At 34.8% G+C, this 14973-nt stretch overlaps 1 protein-coding gene across 2 annotated transcripts in view; it reads left to right on the top strand.

Moving 5' to 3' along the window:
• The window catches only part of ANO3 (anoctamin 3), a 471431-nt gene that overhangs the window by 344243 nt on the left and 112215 nt on the right, over positions 1-14973 (top strand). For both annotated transcript variants that reach the window (XM_055282105.1, XM_055282106.2), the window contains 2 exons: positions 3570-3691; positions 9555-9689. In XM_055282105.1, the coding sequence (XP_055138080.1) occupies positions 3570-3691; positions 9555-9689 (257 nt within the window). The remainder of the gene's footprint in view (positions 1-3569; positions 3692-9554; positions 9690-14973) is intronic.

Raw genomic sequence — 14973 nt, 5'->3', positions numbered from 1 at the left:
TATACATACTTACAGTAAGAATAGAAATAATAACAGGAAATATGTTTGTGTATTTAATGTGCCAGGCCTTGTGCATGTATTTTCCCATTATTCTGAACATAACCCTGGAGGGGTAAATCTTATTATTCTTATTTTACAGCTAAAGAAACAAAGCTCAGAGAAATTAGACACTGTATCAGATAGCACATAATAAATGGTAAAGTGTTCAGAATGGCAAACTTAAGGCCCAAGGAGAACCTCTGTAGCAAAGGAAGGTTTAATTTGTTCTCTGTCTAGGTAATTTTCTCTACATAATTAGACTGCGTTCTGAAAGTTCATTTGACAGGTTTTTTATGTGAAATTTGGGACTTATTATAAATAAGTTATAAGTAATTATCATCTTCCCACATGTGCTTGTAATTTGGATGAAATATTAATATATGGAATAAATACATGAAAAGAACAGAAAACAATGTTGTTGAAATACAAGAAAGCAAATTAGAAGGTCAATAAAATGGGCTCAGGAATTTTCCGTTGATTTTAAATGCTACTACTTGAGGTAAGGAAAATAAGGCTTATTAGGAGGAAAGTGGAGTCAATGGCTTTGACTGCAATTTGATTAAGGATAGTGCACAATTCTAGGCTTCCTTTTTCTTTTTCTTTAATGCAGGAGACAAGTGCCAATCTCTTATTTTTACCTGTAGTTGAGGTTTGTTTTTTACTTACAGAAAGGACAGTGGCTAGAGGGAAGAAGAAGAAATGTCTTGTGGAGTTTGGTGTGAAAAGGAAAAATAAAGGGAACAAGAGAAATACACACACACACACACAAGAGTTTGTCCAAGATATTGATAGAATTTATAATCCTATCAATTATGAATAGTGGAAAGAGAGGAAATGTGTGTAGGTCAGAGGAGGCCAGTCATGGGGATGGCAGGGACCACTGAGTGTACATAATACTTCACAAAGGTGTGAAAGTACATGAAAGAGCAAGAGTAATCACTTCGGTCAGTTTTCTCTTGCAGCCCACTGCATGTCACTCTCAGACCAGAATGATGTAGCTGATTGAGATTATAGAGCAGAGTTAAAAAAAGATACCCTAAATATTCTAAAGTTTAGCATCTGAAACCCAAAAAGCCTTTTAATCTTTGGGCTTTAAACACCTTGAGCTAGTTTGGGAAGACAATTTTGGGCCTGCACTTAAATGATACCTCCTTTCTTCCCTAATTAATGTATCTATTTCATTAGGGAGCCAGGAGTGGCATCCACTTGTCTGTCATGGCAACCTTGAGGCACCTGTGAGCTATGGCTCAAGGTGTCTTCTTTCCTTATGGGAGCTCATCGTCCTGGTTGTCAAGGAATATTCTGATGAGCTTTGCACTTTTCAAGAGCCACAATATATCAAATGCATAAAATAACTCACATTAATTGCATACTTTCCATGTGCCAGGCACTTTATAGGTGTTATCTAAGTTGACTCTCGTAAAATCCCTCTATACTGGGTATTATTATTATTACTTCTGTCATCTAGGTGAGAAAACTGAGACATAACTCCACTTGCTTTACATTTTTGTCAAACTTTCATAAAGATAGAGCCATACATTGGAGTGAGGAGAAAGACTTTTTCATATCTTGTATCTCACATTTTGGTTCAGAAAATATATAGTCACCACATATATTGTCCTCTTTTTAGATAATAAAAGCAGAGAAGTTCAGCCTTTAGGGAACACTCTGCTCTATAAGGCATATCATATAATCTGCAGTTCCAAAATGGAAACCCATATGACAGATTTTTGAAAGAGGATATAAAGAATTGAAAAAAAATCCTTCAATTTTTGGAATATCTTATCTGAAATAAATTTTAAAGATACTACCACGTTAAAAATCTGACTAGCCAGCTTCATTCCTGGGATTCAAGGCTGGTTCAACATATGCAAATCCATAAACATAATCCATCATATAAACAGAACCAATGACAAAAACCACATGACTATCTCAATAGATGCAGAAAAGTCCTTCGATAAAATTCAACACCCCGTCATGCTAAAAACTCTCAATAAACTAGGTATTGATGAAACGTGGCAACAAAAGCCAAAATTGACAAATCGGATCTAATTAAACTAAAGAGCTTCTTCACAGCAAAAGAAACTATCATCAGAGTGAACAGGCAACCTACAGAATGAGAGAAAAATTTTGCAATCTATCCATCTGGGCTAATATCCAGAATCTACAAGGAACTTAAACAAATTTACAAGAAAAAAAAACCATCAAAAAGTAGGCAAAGGATATGAACAGATACTTCTCAAAAGAAGACATTTATGGGGCCAACAAACATATGAAAAAAGCTCATCACCACTGATTGTTAGAGAAATGCAAATCAAAACCACAGTGAGATACCATCTCATGCCAGTTAGAATGGCGATCATTAAAAAGACAGGAAACAACAGATCCTGGAGAGGATGTGGAGAAATAGGAATGCTTTTACATTGTTGGTGGGAGTGTAAATTAGTTCAACCACTGTGGAAGACAGGGTAGTGATCCTTCAAGGATCTAGAACCAGAAATACCATTTGACCCAGCAATCCTATTACTGGGTGTATACCCAAAGGATTATAAATCATTCTACTATGAAGGCACATGCACACGTATGTTTATTGCAGCAATATTCACAATAGCAAAGATTTGGAACCAATCCAAATGCCATTCAATGATAGACTGGATAAAGAAAATGTGACACATATACACCATAGAATACTATGCAGCCATAAAAAACGATGAGTTCATGTTCTTTGCAGGGACATGGATGAAGCTGGTAACCATCATTCTCAGCAAACTAGCACAGGAACAGAAAACGAAATACCCCATGTGCTCACTCATAACTGGGAGTTGAACAATGAGAACACGTGGACACAGGGAGGAGAACATCACACAGTGGGGCCTGTTGGCGGGTGGGGAGCTAGGGGAGGGATAGCATTAGGAGAAATACCTAATGTAGATGATGGGTTGCAGGGTGCAGCAAACTACCATGGCACATGTATACCTGTGTATCAAACTTGCACGTTCTGCACATGTATCCCAGAACTTAAATTATAATAAAAAAAGAGAGAGGAAAATTTGACTAGCACTGGTGGCTGAGGCCTCTTATGTTTTTTGAATGAACACTTACTCTCTTCCTTAGCTTATAAAAATGGAAGAAACCTTTCTTGGGACTGCATCACTTCTTATACGAAATAATGCCCTTAAATTCTGAACTAAAGATTATCACAATTTCTCTCAATGATGGTGAAGATATTGTGTTTATTAAAAGACCTTAAATTCCAAACAGTGAAGCCCAGAGTCTACTTTACTTTAAGCTAAATGGGTTCCATTGTATTTTTAAGTAATTTAATAAAAGATTTTTAATAACTATCAGACTGTTTTGAATGAAAATGTGTAAAGGCATCTATCACATCATTCCAGCGATGGGCTTAAGTTTATCGTTTTTGAAGCTTTCAATAAGTTGTTAAATTATTCTGCAAGGGAAAATACAGTTCTTATTCAGTTAAAATTTCACTAAAAAATAGATCCAAATGTATCTTACTTTATCTGTTGCAGGGAGCCTACAAAAGTAGCCAGCCCATTAAAACCCATGGACCTCAGAATAACAGACATCTATTATATGAGCGCTGGGCACGCTGGGGAATGTGGTATAAGCATCAGCCTCTGGATTTAATCAGGTACTGCAAATGGAACAATAATGAAAAGCAAAATATGCTGTTTTGTGTCATTGTCTTAGATTTGGAATTATTTATTGTACTCACCAGTGAGGCTGCAGTCTACAAAAAAGCAACCACTGTAAGATTTTTCAGTAAAAGAATCTCGCTGTAGGTAATTGGTTATACAGGGGATGGGAGAGCTGAGAAATCAAACAGGCTTTGCAAGGTGTCTAAGGGATTAGCAACAGCAAAAAAATTATTAACACCCCTTAAGGGTGGAGAGAAATTGGAATAAAAACATATTACCAGGGCCCAATACTTATGTACCATTGCTAGGGCTTCCAGCACAGAGGTGAAAGTGAGGGGGAGGGTGGAGCCATTGAGAGGGCATAGAGAGGGAAAATGGTCCTGGCTTATCTCTTCCTTCTAACTTTGAGTGGTCTAGTACCTCGTGGATCAACTTAACCAGAAGTAATTTAGGGCAAAACCTGACTAAAATGTCCAAACCAAAAAAAAAAAAAAAAAAAGAAAGAAAAAAAGCCAGAAAGTGGATCTAAGAGCAAAGAGAAAAATGACTAACACATGTTTCACATGTTTGTATATATTTATTGTTCAAGAAAGATCTACTCTATTCAGGGTGCATATTCTAGTAAGTAACTGCCTTCAACTTGAATTAGTCTTGAAATATTGTTGTATTCATGATTTATATCATTTATTTTGATGGAGGATAACTTGTTTTTTTATTTTTGGAAATCATGAAATCTGTATTAACAAGGACTTAAGTCTGTAGTCAACTATAAATATTTATAGAATGAAAGAAAAGGACCATTTATATTAATATATATGTTAATATTTTAAGCTGTTTATAAAGTATAAACATCAAGAATAAATCACAGCTGAATCAGTCAGTGCCCCCAGCATAAAACGGATGGACACTGAAAGGGGTACTTATAGAGAATTTAATAAAAGAACTATATGCAGAAGCATAAGCCAGGGTCAAGGGAGACAGTGACGGATGAGGAAGCTCCCAGGGACTAGCATAGCTGGAAGTTGCTATCAAACCTAGATCTTGAGGGGGCAGGGGGAGAAAGCATTTGGCAGAACCTGTCAAAATCTATACCATAAAAAGGATGGGTCATCTGAAACAAGCTATGACCTTAGCAAGAAAGCAGCCACCGCCAAACCATGGCCCAAGAAAGAGGAAGCAAGGGTAATAAACCCCATCTCTTTTATATTGCCCTCTGATCTCCTGCTGGCACATTCAGTCGGTCAACAAGCCCATCAGGAAGCCAGAAGAAAATGGGAGGGAACAAAGCTTATAGAGTCCATAGAGGTAGACCCCCTAGTGCCTATAACGAAAGGAAAAAAGTAGAATGTGGATCTGGAGATACAGAGGGTAAACATCCACCACCAAACGCTTTTAATTTCTTTTTTTTTAATTATAAAGTTCTAGGGTACCTGTGCACAACGTGCAGGTTTGTTACATATGTATACATGTGCCATATTGGTGTGCTGCACCCGTTAACTCGTTATTTACATTAGGTATATCTCCTGATACTATCCCTCCTCCCTCCCCGCACTCCACGACAGGCCTCGGTGTGTGATGTTCCCCACCCTGTGTCCAAGTGTTCTCATTGTTCAATTACCACCTATGAGTGAGAACATGTGGTGTTTGGTTTTCTGTCCTTGCAATATTTTTCTCAGAATGATGGTTTCCAGCTTCATCCATGTCCCTACAAAGGACATGAACTCATCGTTTTTTATGGCTGCATGGTATTCCATGGTGTATATGTGCCACATTTTCTTAACCCAGTCTATCATTGATGGACATTTGGGTTGGTTCCAAGTCTTTGCTATTGCGAATAGTGTCACAATAAACATACGCTTTTAATTTCAAACATTAAGTGTTTCGGTATATTCAGAATGAAGATGTTTTATTTCTTAGTCTGATGATCACAAGAAATTATCAGATGGGAGAATTATTTTGGATATTATGAACACAGTGAAATGTGCTGGTTCACAAAGCTATATCTATTAGGAATTAAAATGAAGTTAGGATTTGCGAGCATGCATTTTAGTGTCAATAATTACCTTTACTTAGCTTATTTCACTTAAGGTAATGTCCTCCAGTCTTATCCATGTTGTTGCAAATGACAGGATCTTCTCCTTTTTTAAGGTTAAGTAGTATTTAATTATATATATATAATATATATACCTTATATAATATATATTTTCATTATATATATAACACATGTTTTCATTATATATATTATATATTTTCATTATATATATTATATATATTTTCGTTATATATATAATACATATTATATATATTTTCGTTATATATATAATACATATTATATATATTTTCGTTATATATAATATATATTATATATATTTTCGTTATATAATATATATAATATATATAATATATATACCATATTTTCTTTACCTGTAAGCCACAGTAATACAAATACTACATAATCTCCTGTATAGGTAGAATCTAAAAAGGTTGAACTCATAGAAGCAGAGGGTAGAATAGTAGTTACCAAAGGCTGGGGGTGGGGAGGAGGCAGAGGTTGGGGAGAAGTTGGTCGAAGGATACAAAATTTGATTTAAATAGGAGGAATAAGTTCAAGAGATCTATTGTACAACATGGTTACTATAGTTAATAATAATGTATTTTATGCTTGAAAATTGCTGAGTACATTTTAAATGTTCTTACTATATAATAAGAATAAATATGTGAGGTAATGCATATGTTAATTAGCTTCATTTAGTCATTCAAAACTATATGCATATTTCAAAACATCACACATGCAATAAATATATACAATTTTTGTTAACAAAAAATAAACAGAAAGTATAGTTCTCATCTATAGAAGAATTATTCTTGCTTCTTCAGGTAATTCCAGCAAGCAGCCTTTATTTTCAGTAAATAGGTTTATTCAGCTACTATTACCACTTCTTTGGCTGTTGACATAGGAGGATTTTTTTCTTAAAAAATTATATTTTTGTCTTTAAGTGGCTAAGGGAAGGAGTGTGTGGTGAAATATTCACCCAAGAGAAAGTTTATGAAAGAGTATAGATGGCATTTGAACATGTTTTTACCCCTTAGGAACTTAACTTGTGTTACCAAAATTTAGATGGTAATGAGGCAAACATGGATATTAAACTATTTATGCATAGCATTTTCTACAAGGCCCATTTTTCTATAACCAGCAGAAAGATTGTCTTAAAATTTGTGACTGCTTATTTTGAGTAAGTTGTTCTTAAAACCACACACTTTTGAGGACATGCATCTCTTATTATGTTGCTTCCTATCTGTAGTGAGAGAAAGAGAGTGTTCAGAGTTGAATTTCCTTATACTCTTTGATTATGGATAATGGAGACCCATAGGCATAGCCTGTATTGTCTCATGCTGAATAAAGCAGTTCCTTAGTAGTGGATGGAAAGTCAGATACAGGCAATTCCTTTTCTATATAAATAACCATTTCTGGACATGTGTCTGTGGTTTTTCCCATTTTAAAAATAAATTTAAACATTTTGTAGCTAAGGCCTATTTTAGTTGCAATCTGTTTTTCCATGAAAAATATTTGAAACTAAAAAGAGCACATATTCAAAATCATCAGCTATAAAACTTGCTTAGCAAAATTCTTGTATGGCAATTACAAAAAAATTCACAATAGGCATTGGAGGCATTTGTATTTAAAAACAATGTCACTAAAGGAAACAATTCTAAAATCATAGATTTCCACATTGTTTCATTTTATGATAGAAATTATTTCAGCAGGCTGGGCGCGGTGGCTTACGCTTGTAATCTCAGCACTTTGGGAGGCTGAGGCGGGCGGATCACGAGCTCAGGAGATCGAGACCACGGTGAAACCCCGTCTCTACTAAAAAAAATACAAAAAATTAGCTGGGTGTGGTGGCGGGCGCCTGTAGTCCCAGCTACTCGGAGAGGCTGAGGCAGGAGAATGGCGTGAACCCGGGAGGCGGAGCTTGCAGTGAGCCGAGATTGCGCCACTGCACTCCAGCCTGGGCGACAGAGTGAGACTCCATCTCAAAAAAAAAAAAAAAAAAAAAAAAGGAATTATTTCAGCAGCAGAATTGTATCATTGAATGAAATATGACACAGGGCACAAATATTAAAAAAAAAACAGATAAAAAGAGAGCTGTGGTTGATGTGTGACGGGGAGTTACCCAGTAGCAGCCCCCTCTTCCTCCCTCTTCCTTCTTGCTCTATTTGGAACACAGGAATCATAGAAGATTGTGAGTACCAGTGCTCTAAGGCAAGGACATTTTTCATTAGCCTCTTTAACATGGCACCAGCTCCTTCTTCTCCTGACACAGATCTGAAATCTACTTTTACTTAGGTGACTATACTTCGCCAAATAATATTGTTGCTTCTTTTAACCTTCAACAATGTGTAATTTAAAATATCATTATCTATATCAGTATGATATAGATAATACTGTTTATATCAGCTGATTTGTCTGTGCAATCCTCTGTCATCAAAATTATAAAGATCCTCTATTGTATTAGTAACGTGATAAAAACTTTGCTCCACCCCACAGAGGAACACTTGTTCAAGCAAACAAATGTGTTTTTTTTCAATACCTGTTAATATAAAAAGTTTCCATCTCACAGTAGAATATTATTATTGTATACGAAATGAATGTTCTATTGATCTGTGTTTCCTAGGAGAGATAAATAAAATGAAAAAAATGGAGAAGCGATGCTTGACAGATGATTATTCCAGGTCTACACCCAGTAGAATATGCAAAAGATTTAATTGGCACAACACAGAGAATGAAGCAGAAAGAGAATAGTTTTCAGAAAGAGAAGCCTTGTTAAGGAAATATGACAAGAGAATTTTCTTCTTAGCAAGAATCACTGCTCAGTGCAATGTTCCCAAACGAACTTTAAAGTGCCAATCTTTATTGCAGGAACAAAACTGTGTGTTAAGTAACCATCTTTAGAAGATGGAGACCAAACAGTGGTAAAGAAGTCAGGAAATTATCATTTTTAACCAGGCCTTTAACACCGGCAGTAGGTTACGTGAAGAAAGAGCAACTGAGTAGTTATTAGATCTGCCTTATTTCTCTGCCATTTCAATGTAAATGATATTCATCAGCTAGAGGGGAATTAAATGCATTAACTCTCTTAGCGTCCTTCAGTACTTCCTGTGATGGGTACTAGTGAAGCAACACACAGCTCTACCTTTTAGCAAGTTACAATCGTATAGGGAGGAAAAGGAATGGAAGAATGACTGGTAATTGCCATACAGTTACACTTACAGTTACACTTACAGCCATACAGTTAAACTTACAGTTTTGTAAGTTTAGGGACAGCATTAACCAGGGTAAGTACCATGTGCTTTGGAAACTGCAGAGTTGAGCTTTGTTGAGGAAGATGTGACATAATGGTGCACATTGTGTCTAGCATAAGGGTGTCTGGTGAAGGGTGCAGATTGAGTGGGAAATCTAACTAACCTGCTCTCAGCACCCACCCAGAGGGGAGAACTTTTCCTAATTTTCATGAAAGCTATATGGTTTAGAGCAGCTCTGTGATGTGAAAAATGAAAAGAGATGCTAGTAGGAAGATGGAGAAAAGCCAGGTTTATGAGCATGTTACGAAGTATGGCATATACGTAAGTACATGTGACAGAATTGCCCCTATATTGAAAATGTTTAAAAATAAACAACATTGCCATTATTGCATTAATTAACAAGCAGGAGTATTAGATACTCCAGATGGAACTGAGGAGGAATTGAGTGTAGCCTCAAGTTTCCATCTGAAATTCTGACTAGGTATGGCATCAATATTTGTAATATTGCTTATGTTGCCTTAACTCAGTCTAAGGATTTGCTTTCTCATGCAGGCTATACTTTGGTGAGAAGATTGGACTATACTTTGCTTGGCTGGGATGGTATACTGGAATGTTGATTCCTGCAGCAATTGTTGGTTTGTGCGTTTTCTTCTATGGATTATTTACCATGAATAAAAGTCAAGTAAGGTAGGCTATTAAGAGACCTATTAAAAATGTTTGGCCTGTCTTCTGAGTGGGCAAAAGTTTAATGATAATGCTGACTATAAAAAACAAATGGTTGATGATACTACAATTTAATTTATTTGCTATTTCTGTTTTTTGGCTTTTTTTTTGGTAGGAAGGGAACACTATTATAAAAGGTCATTTTAATACTTTTATTTGCAAACTATCTTGAGTAATTACCAAGAATGTTTATGTAAAATTCCTCTTTCCAGTATATACCACATAATTCAAAAATTTGATAGTTTTGTGTGATTTACATTTGCATAGCATTTGTTAGTCTAGAATGCCATCTCGATATATTTATTCAAATAATTATAATAGCTATAATTTATAATTTATGAAGTCCTTCCAAATACCTTGTTTCATTTGCTATAACCTTTACTACCACCCTAGGAGATGCATAGCTGTTTTTGCACATGAGAGAACCTAATATACTTAAAGATGTCTAAATAAAACAATTATACCACATAAGTCCTGCTCTAAGCAACCTCCTCTACTCTCCTGAGTACATGACAGAACATAACATACTTTCTACTTTATTATTACTCTCTGGAGGAACAAATATTTGTAAATTTTATTTAGCATCCACTTAAGATATGGAGATGGTAGTGAAATCGGATTTGACAAAAGTCAAACATATATCAAAATGGTGATGCTTCTGTTACAGTTGAAGTGACTTGAGATTTGGAAATAGGAACAGCACATTATTATTCAGCAAGGACAAGAGTCACCCTAGCATTAAATAATCTTAACAGCATGTTCTATTTACTGTGTCACAAGTATATTATCAACTTTCACTTTGTATGGTAAAATTCAAAATATGAAAAATATCTCTCCCCTTTCTTTCAAAGCTCAACACTTTCTCCTCTTTTTGTCCATTTTTTAACCATGGGCTTGCTACTGAATACTGAACATGACAGTTAATGCTAAGGTTATATTCTTCATGAGATCATAAAAATTAATTTCCCTGAATTTTCTTTAACAAATATAATATGTATATGTATGTATATGTACAGCAATTATGCTTAAAAAACAAAACAGTTTTATTGTCCTAGAATTAAATCCTATTCAATAACCAAGTAGCTTGATTTGATATCTCAAAGTCCCCTTGTTCTTCACGAATGCCAAAAGATAAATAGCATGAAAACAAAGAAACACCTACTGCTCAAACCCATTTCATCTAGACATGGGTTTATTTCAGAGTTTTGCAAACTCACTACCGTCCTGCAAGGTAGCATCTTCCTGAACAAACTTCGGCCCACTGGAAACATCCATCCTCCTTTTGGGCATTTCCCCATATTCTGTTGTATCAGTAACATCCGGGGCTCAGAAGAAAGGTTGTGGTTTAGAGTTGTAATGAATTGGAAAAAAAAAAACACTTTTAAGATAAATTTTAAAATATGGGAAATGATTCTTCAACAGCTACTCTTCAAGTTGGTCCCGTGGAGAACATATTAACAAAATGTTAGCATATGATACAGACTTCCCCGCTCCACCACTACAAAGCTGAAAATGAGCAAAGAGGAATGAAGGGAATAGATTTGCTGTTTCTATTGATTTATATACCAATGGAGTAAATTAGGCTCTTTTTGTATGAGATAATTATTCTCTAACCTTTGGTACAAGGAGTGTTCCAAAAAGCATTAGTAAACTCTTTTCTTCAGTGCTATATGGTATTATATTACTCCCACTTCTGTCACACTATAATTAAGATCCTGTCAGACTTTCTATTCTAAACCAAGATAAGCAGCACTGAATATCTGGACTGAAAATTTGGGGACTGAAATTTTCCATTCAAGGTGTCAGACACGGTTGAGTTGTAGGTGTTATCATGGTGGGTGGGGGAAGGAGAGCAAGCTTTTATTTTGTGTGGACTTATGTTAGTATAATTTTATTAAGCTCTTTTTTGCTTGTTGCAGGGTAGAAAAATGTTCCACAGCTGCAGATGTGGCTCTATTGATTATGTTTCTACCAGTTATGTCCAACTAAATTAAGATCATGTTTCTTAATTGCCCTGCACTTAATTATAGAAGTATATAACAATCAGGTTTTAGATGACTGTATATACATATGTGTATATATTTACATGTATACACTGGTCTTACATAGTGAAATATGGCCATATCTGTGCCTAGGAAAAGATACAGGAATTTGAAAATGAACAGGCAGACACATGTGACCTGGTTTTAAGGCCCTGGGTTTCAGGAACCAGGAAACAGAGCTGAAGCCCCAACTCTCTGGTCTATCATTGCCTCTTCAGCATCAGAACTCACCAAGAAATTAATGTGGTTCTCAGTATTGACCAGATTTTTAAAAGTCGTTTCTTAGAGGATTTCCAAGCCCTCTCTTGACACTGCCCTTAGCAATAAGTTTCTTCCATTTATCAAGTGCCTGTAATGTGTAAAGCACATTGTAAATATTTTTAATCTAATATCCCAGTTAGATATCCCCATATAAGATGAAGAAATTGATCCTCTAAAAAAAAAGGTGACTTTGTCAGGGAATATATCTAGTAAGTGGTCAGCTAAGTTTCAAACCTACTTCTGATTTTTAAAATTATCGACAGTATTAACAATTATATGATTATGATTACTATATAATTAATTACAGAAATAAATTAACACAATTAATGTTTTATTAATTAATTTAAATTTAATTATCAATTGATTATTAATAAGTATTTATTAGTGATGAGAATACAGTGTGAGATCTACCCCCTTAATAAATTTTTAAGTGCACAAGACAGTGTTATTGACCACAGGCACAATGTCATACAGCAGTTCTCTGGAATTTATTCATATTACATAACTGAAACTTTTTATCCATTTTACCCTCCATTCCCTCCTCCCCCTAGCCAATGGCAAACACCATTTAACTCTGTTTTTTATAAGTTTGACTATTTAAATACCTCATATAAGTTGAATTATTCAGTATTGGTTATTCTGCAACTGGCTTAATTCACTTAGCATAATTTCTTCTAGGTTTATCCATGTTATCACATATGGCAGGATTTCCTTCTTTTCTAAGACCAAATAATATTCCATTACACATATATACCACATTTTCTTCATTCAGCAGTCAATAAACATTTGGGTTGTTTCCATATCTTGGATATTTTTAATAATTCTGAAATAAATGTGGGAGTGCAGACAGCACTTCTAGATCATGATTTCATTTCTTTTGGATATGCATCCAGAAGTGGGGTTGCTGAATCATATGGTAATTCTATTTTTGATTTTTTGAGAAACCTCCCTACTGTTTTTCATAGCAGTGAACCATTTTAGATTTCTACCAGCAGTGTACAGGATTACAATTTCCCCACATTCTCACCAATACTTACTTTTTTTTTTTTTTTTAAGGAATAGTAGCAGTCCTAACAGGTGTGAGGTGATTTTTCATTGTAGTTTTGATTTGCATTTCTCTGATGATTATGTCCGATTTTAAAAGCAATGATTTATCCATAATGCCCTACTGGTTTTCCTTAAACCTAGTTTCACACTTTTCCCCAAAAATGTATATCACAAAGCAAATATTTTGTCTTCCATTCTTTATCATGTTAGCTGGATTATAAGGAAGCATGAGAACCCTCAAGTGAGTGAGTCCAAACATCCACCTCCATATAGAAAATTTCTCGCTACTTTTATCTTTAATTGGTAGTAATGATTATTTCTTTGGAATCACACTTGATTTGTATATTTAGCAATAAATACAAAACAAACGAAAACCGCAATTTGAGTGGTGGTTTAGATTGTCAAGCACTGCAAAAGAAATTAAGAAACACTCATGATGGGAACTCTCCCTCCCTCTAGTGGTTGAGTAAAGTCAAAGAAACTTGTGATACTCTTAAATATTTTAGACTAAAAAATGTCAAAAGTTTTGTGATGTTTTTTGTGTATCATGTATCAAGTTCAGCGTTGAGTAACTTTCAGAAAATGAATGTAACGATTCTAGCAGTAAAAAGATTCTGGAATTCTAGACTTGGTGCTTCAATAAATCTGAGCTTTTGATTGACCCCATTTGGAAATTGAGAAAGATTATGTCATATAAACAAACTTCAATACCTTTTTAGTATAAGATTCTAAAGCAGGACAAATTGTATCATTTGTGAAACAATGAATTATGTTAAAAAGCTCATTTCAATTTTTTTCAAGAAGTGTGTTAATAGTTCTTATTCCTACAAATTGCTAGTATTGACATAAGAGGAGATATAATCTTCTCTTTCTTTTTGGTTTTTACAATATATATTTTACCTGCTTTCTCCTACTTTATGTAGACATCCTGATTACTAGTAAGATAATGAGTGTGAAAGTAGAAGAGCTATAGTATATGTAAGATCCATTTCATCATCGTGATCACTAATAAATTATTACTTGATAGAAAAGTTCCCTTAAAATATGAAACAAACTTTATCTCTCTTTTAGATACAGTTGATGGAGAACTGGATCTACAATCAGAAAACCTAAGCTTGGGGTCCCTGAAGTACCTCTAGCTAGCTCTATAACATTGAGCAAGTTCCTTAAATTGAACATTGTTTTTCTCTTTTTACTGGAGATAATTGCCATTACCCGAGATTGGAGTGAAGATTAAACAATTTGACAGACATGAATTCATCTTTGCCCACTGTAAAGCATCATGTTACTATGTGGTATCATTACTTACTATTGATCCACACTTTGGCTTGAGATTATATACATCCCATACTTGAAATACACATGGAAATGCACACGAATTCTTTTTTTTGGGTTCAAGTACAAATGTGTAAAAACAACAAATCTTGCTGTAAACATTGCCAATTAAACTTGTATTAAGAATTGAATCTAGACACATTTTCTAAAGCCTTTAAATTCCTTTCAACATTTCTAGAGAAGAGTTAATTCAGGGGATACTAAATGGGAAAGGGCCATGTATGAGAGGAAAGGGCACAAAGCGTCCTGCAAATAAGTTGCTGAGAACTGTGAGTCTGAGGCTCTTCGGAAATTGTTATTGATGTGTTAGTGCTGTCATAAAGTCATCTAAAATGTATGCTGAGAGATTTTCTTGAAAGCAGTGGACATAAAACTGAAGAGATGTGTCATAAAGTTACATTCTAATAGAGAACATATTTACATAAATATAAACTGTGGCATGTCATTGTGACAGTGTATGTCAAGGCACTGCAAAAGACCCCAACAAACAAACATAAAAAAGCAATTATTTTAATCTCCGATGAACATTCTGCACCAACAATATGTACTGCAGTGGGTGTTAA

This window comes from Symphalangus syndactylus, chromosome 6, assembly GCF_028878055.3.
Source record: "Symphalangus syndactylus isolate Jambi chromosome 6, NHGRI_mSymSyn1-v2.1_pri, whole genome shotgun sequence".
In the NCBI taxonomy this organism is placed as follows: Eukaryota; Metazoa; Chordata; class Mammalia; order Primates; family Hylobatidae; genus Symphalangus; species Symphalangus syndactylus.
This window is presented reverse-complemented; position numbering and strand designations above follow the sequence as displayed.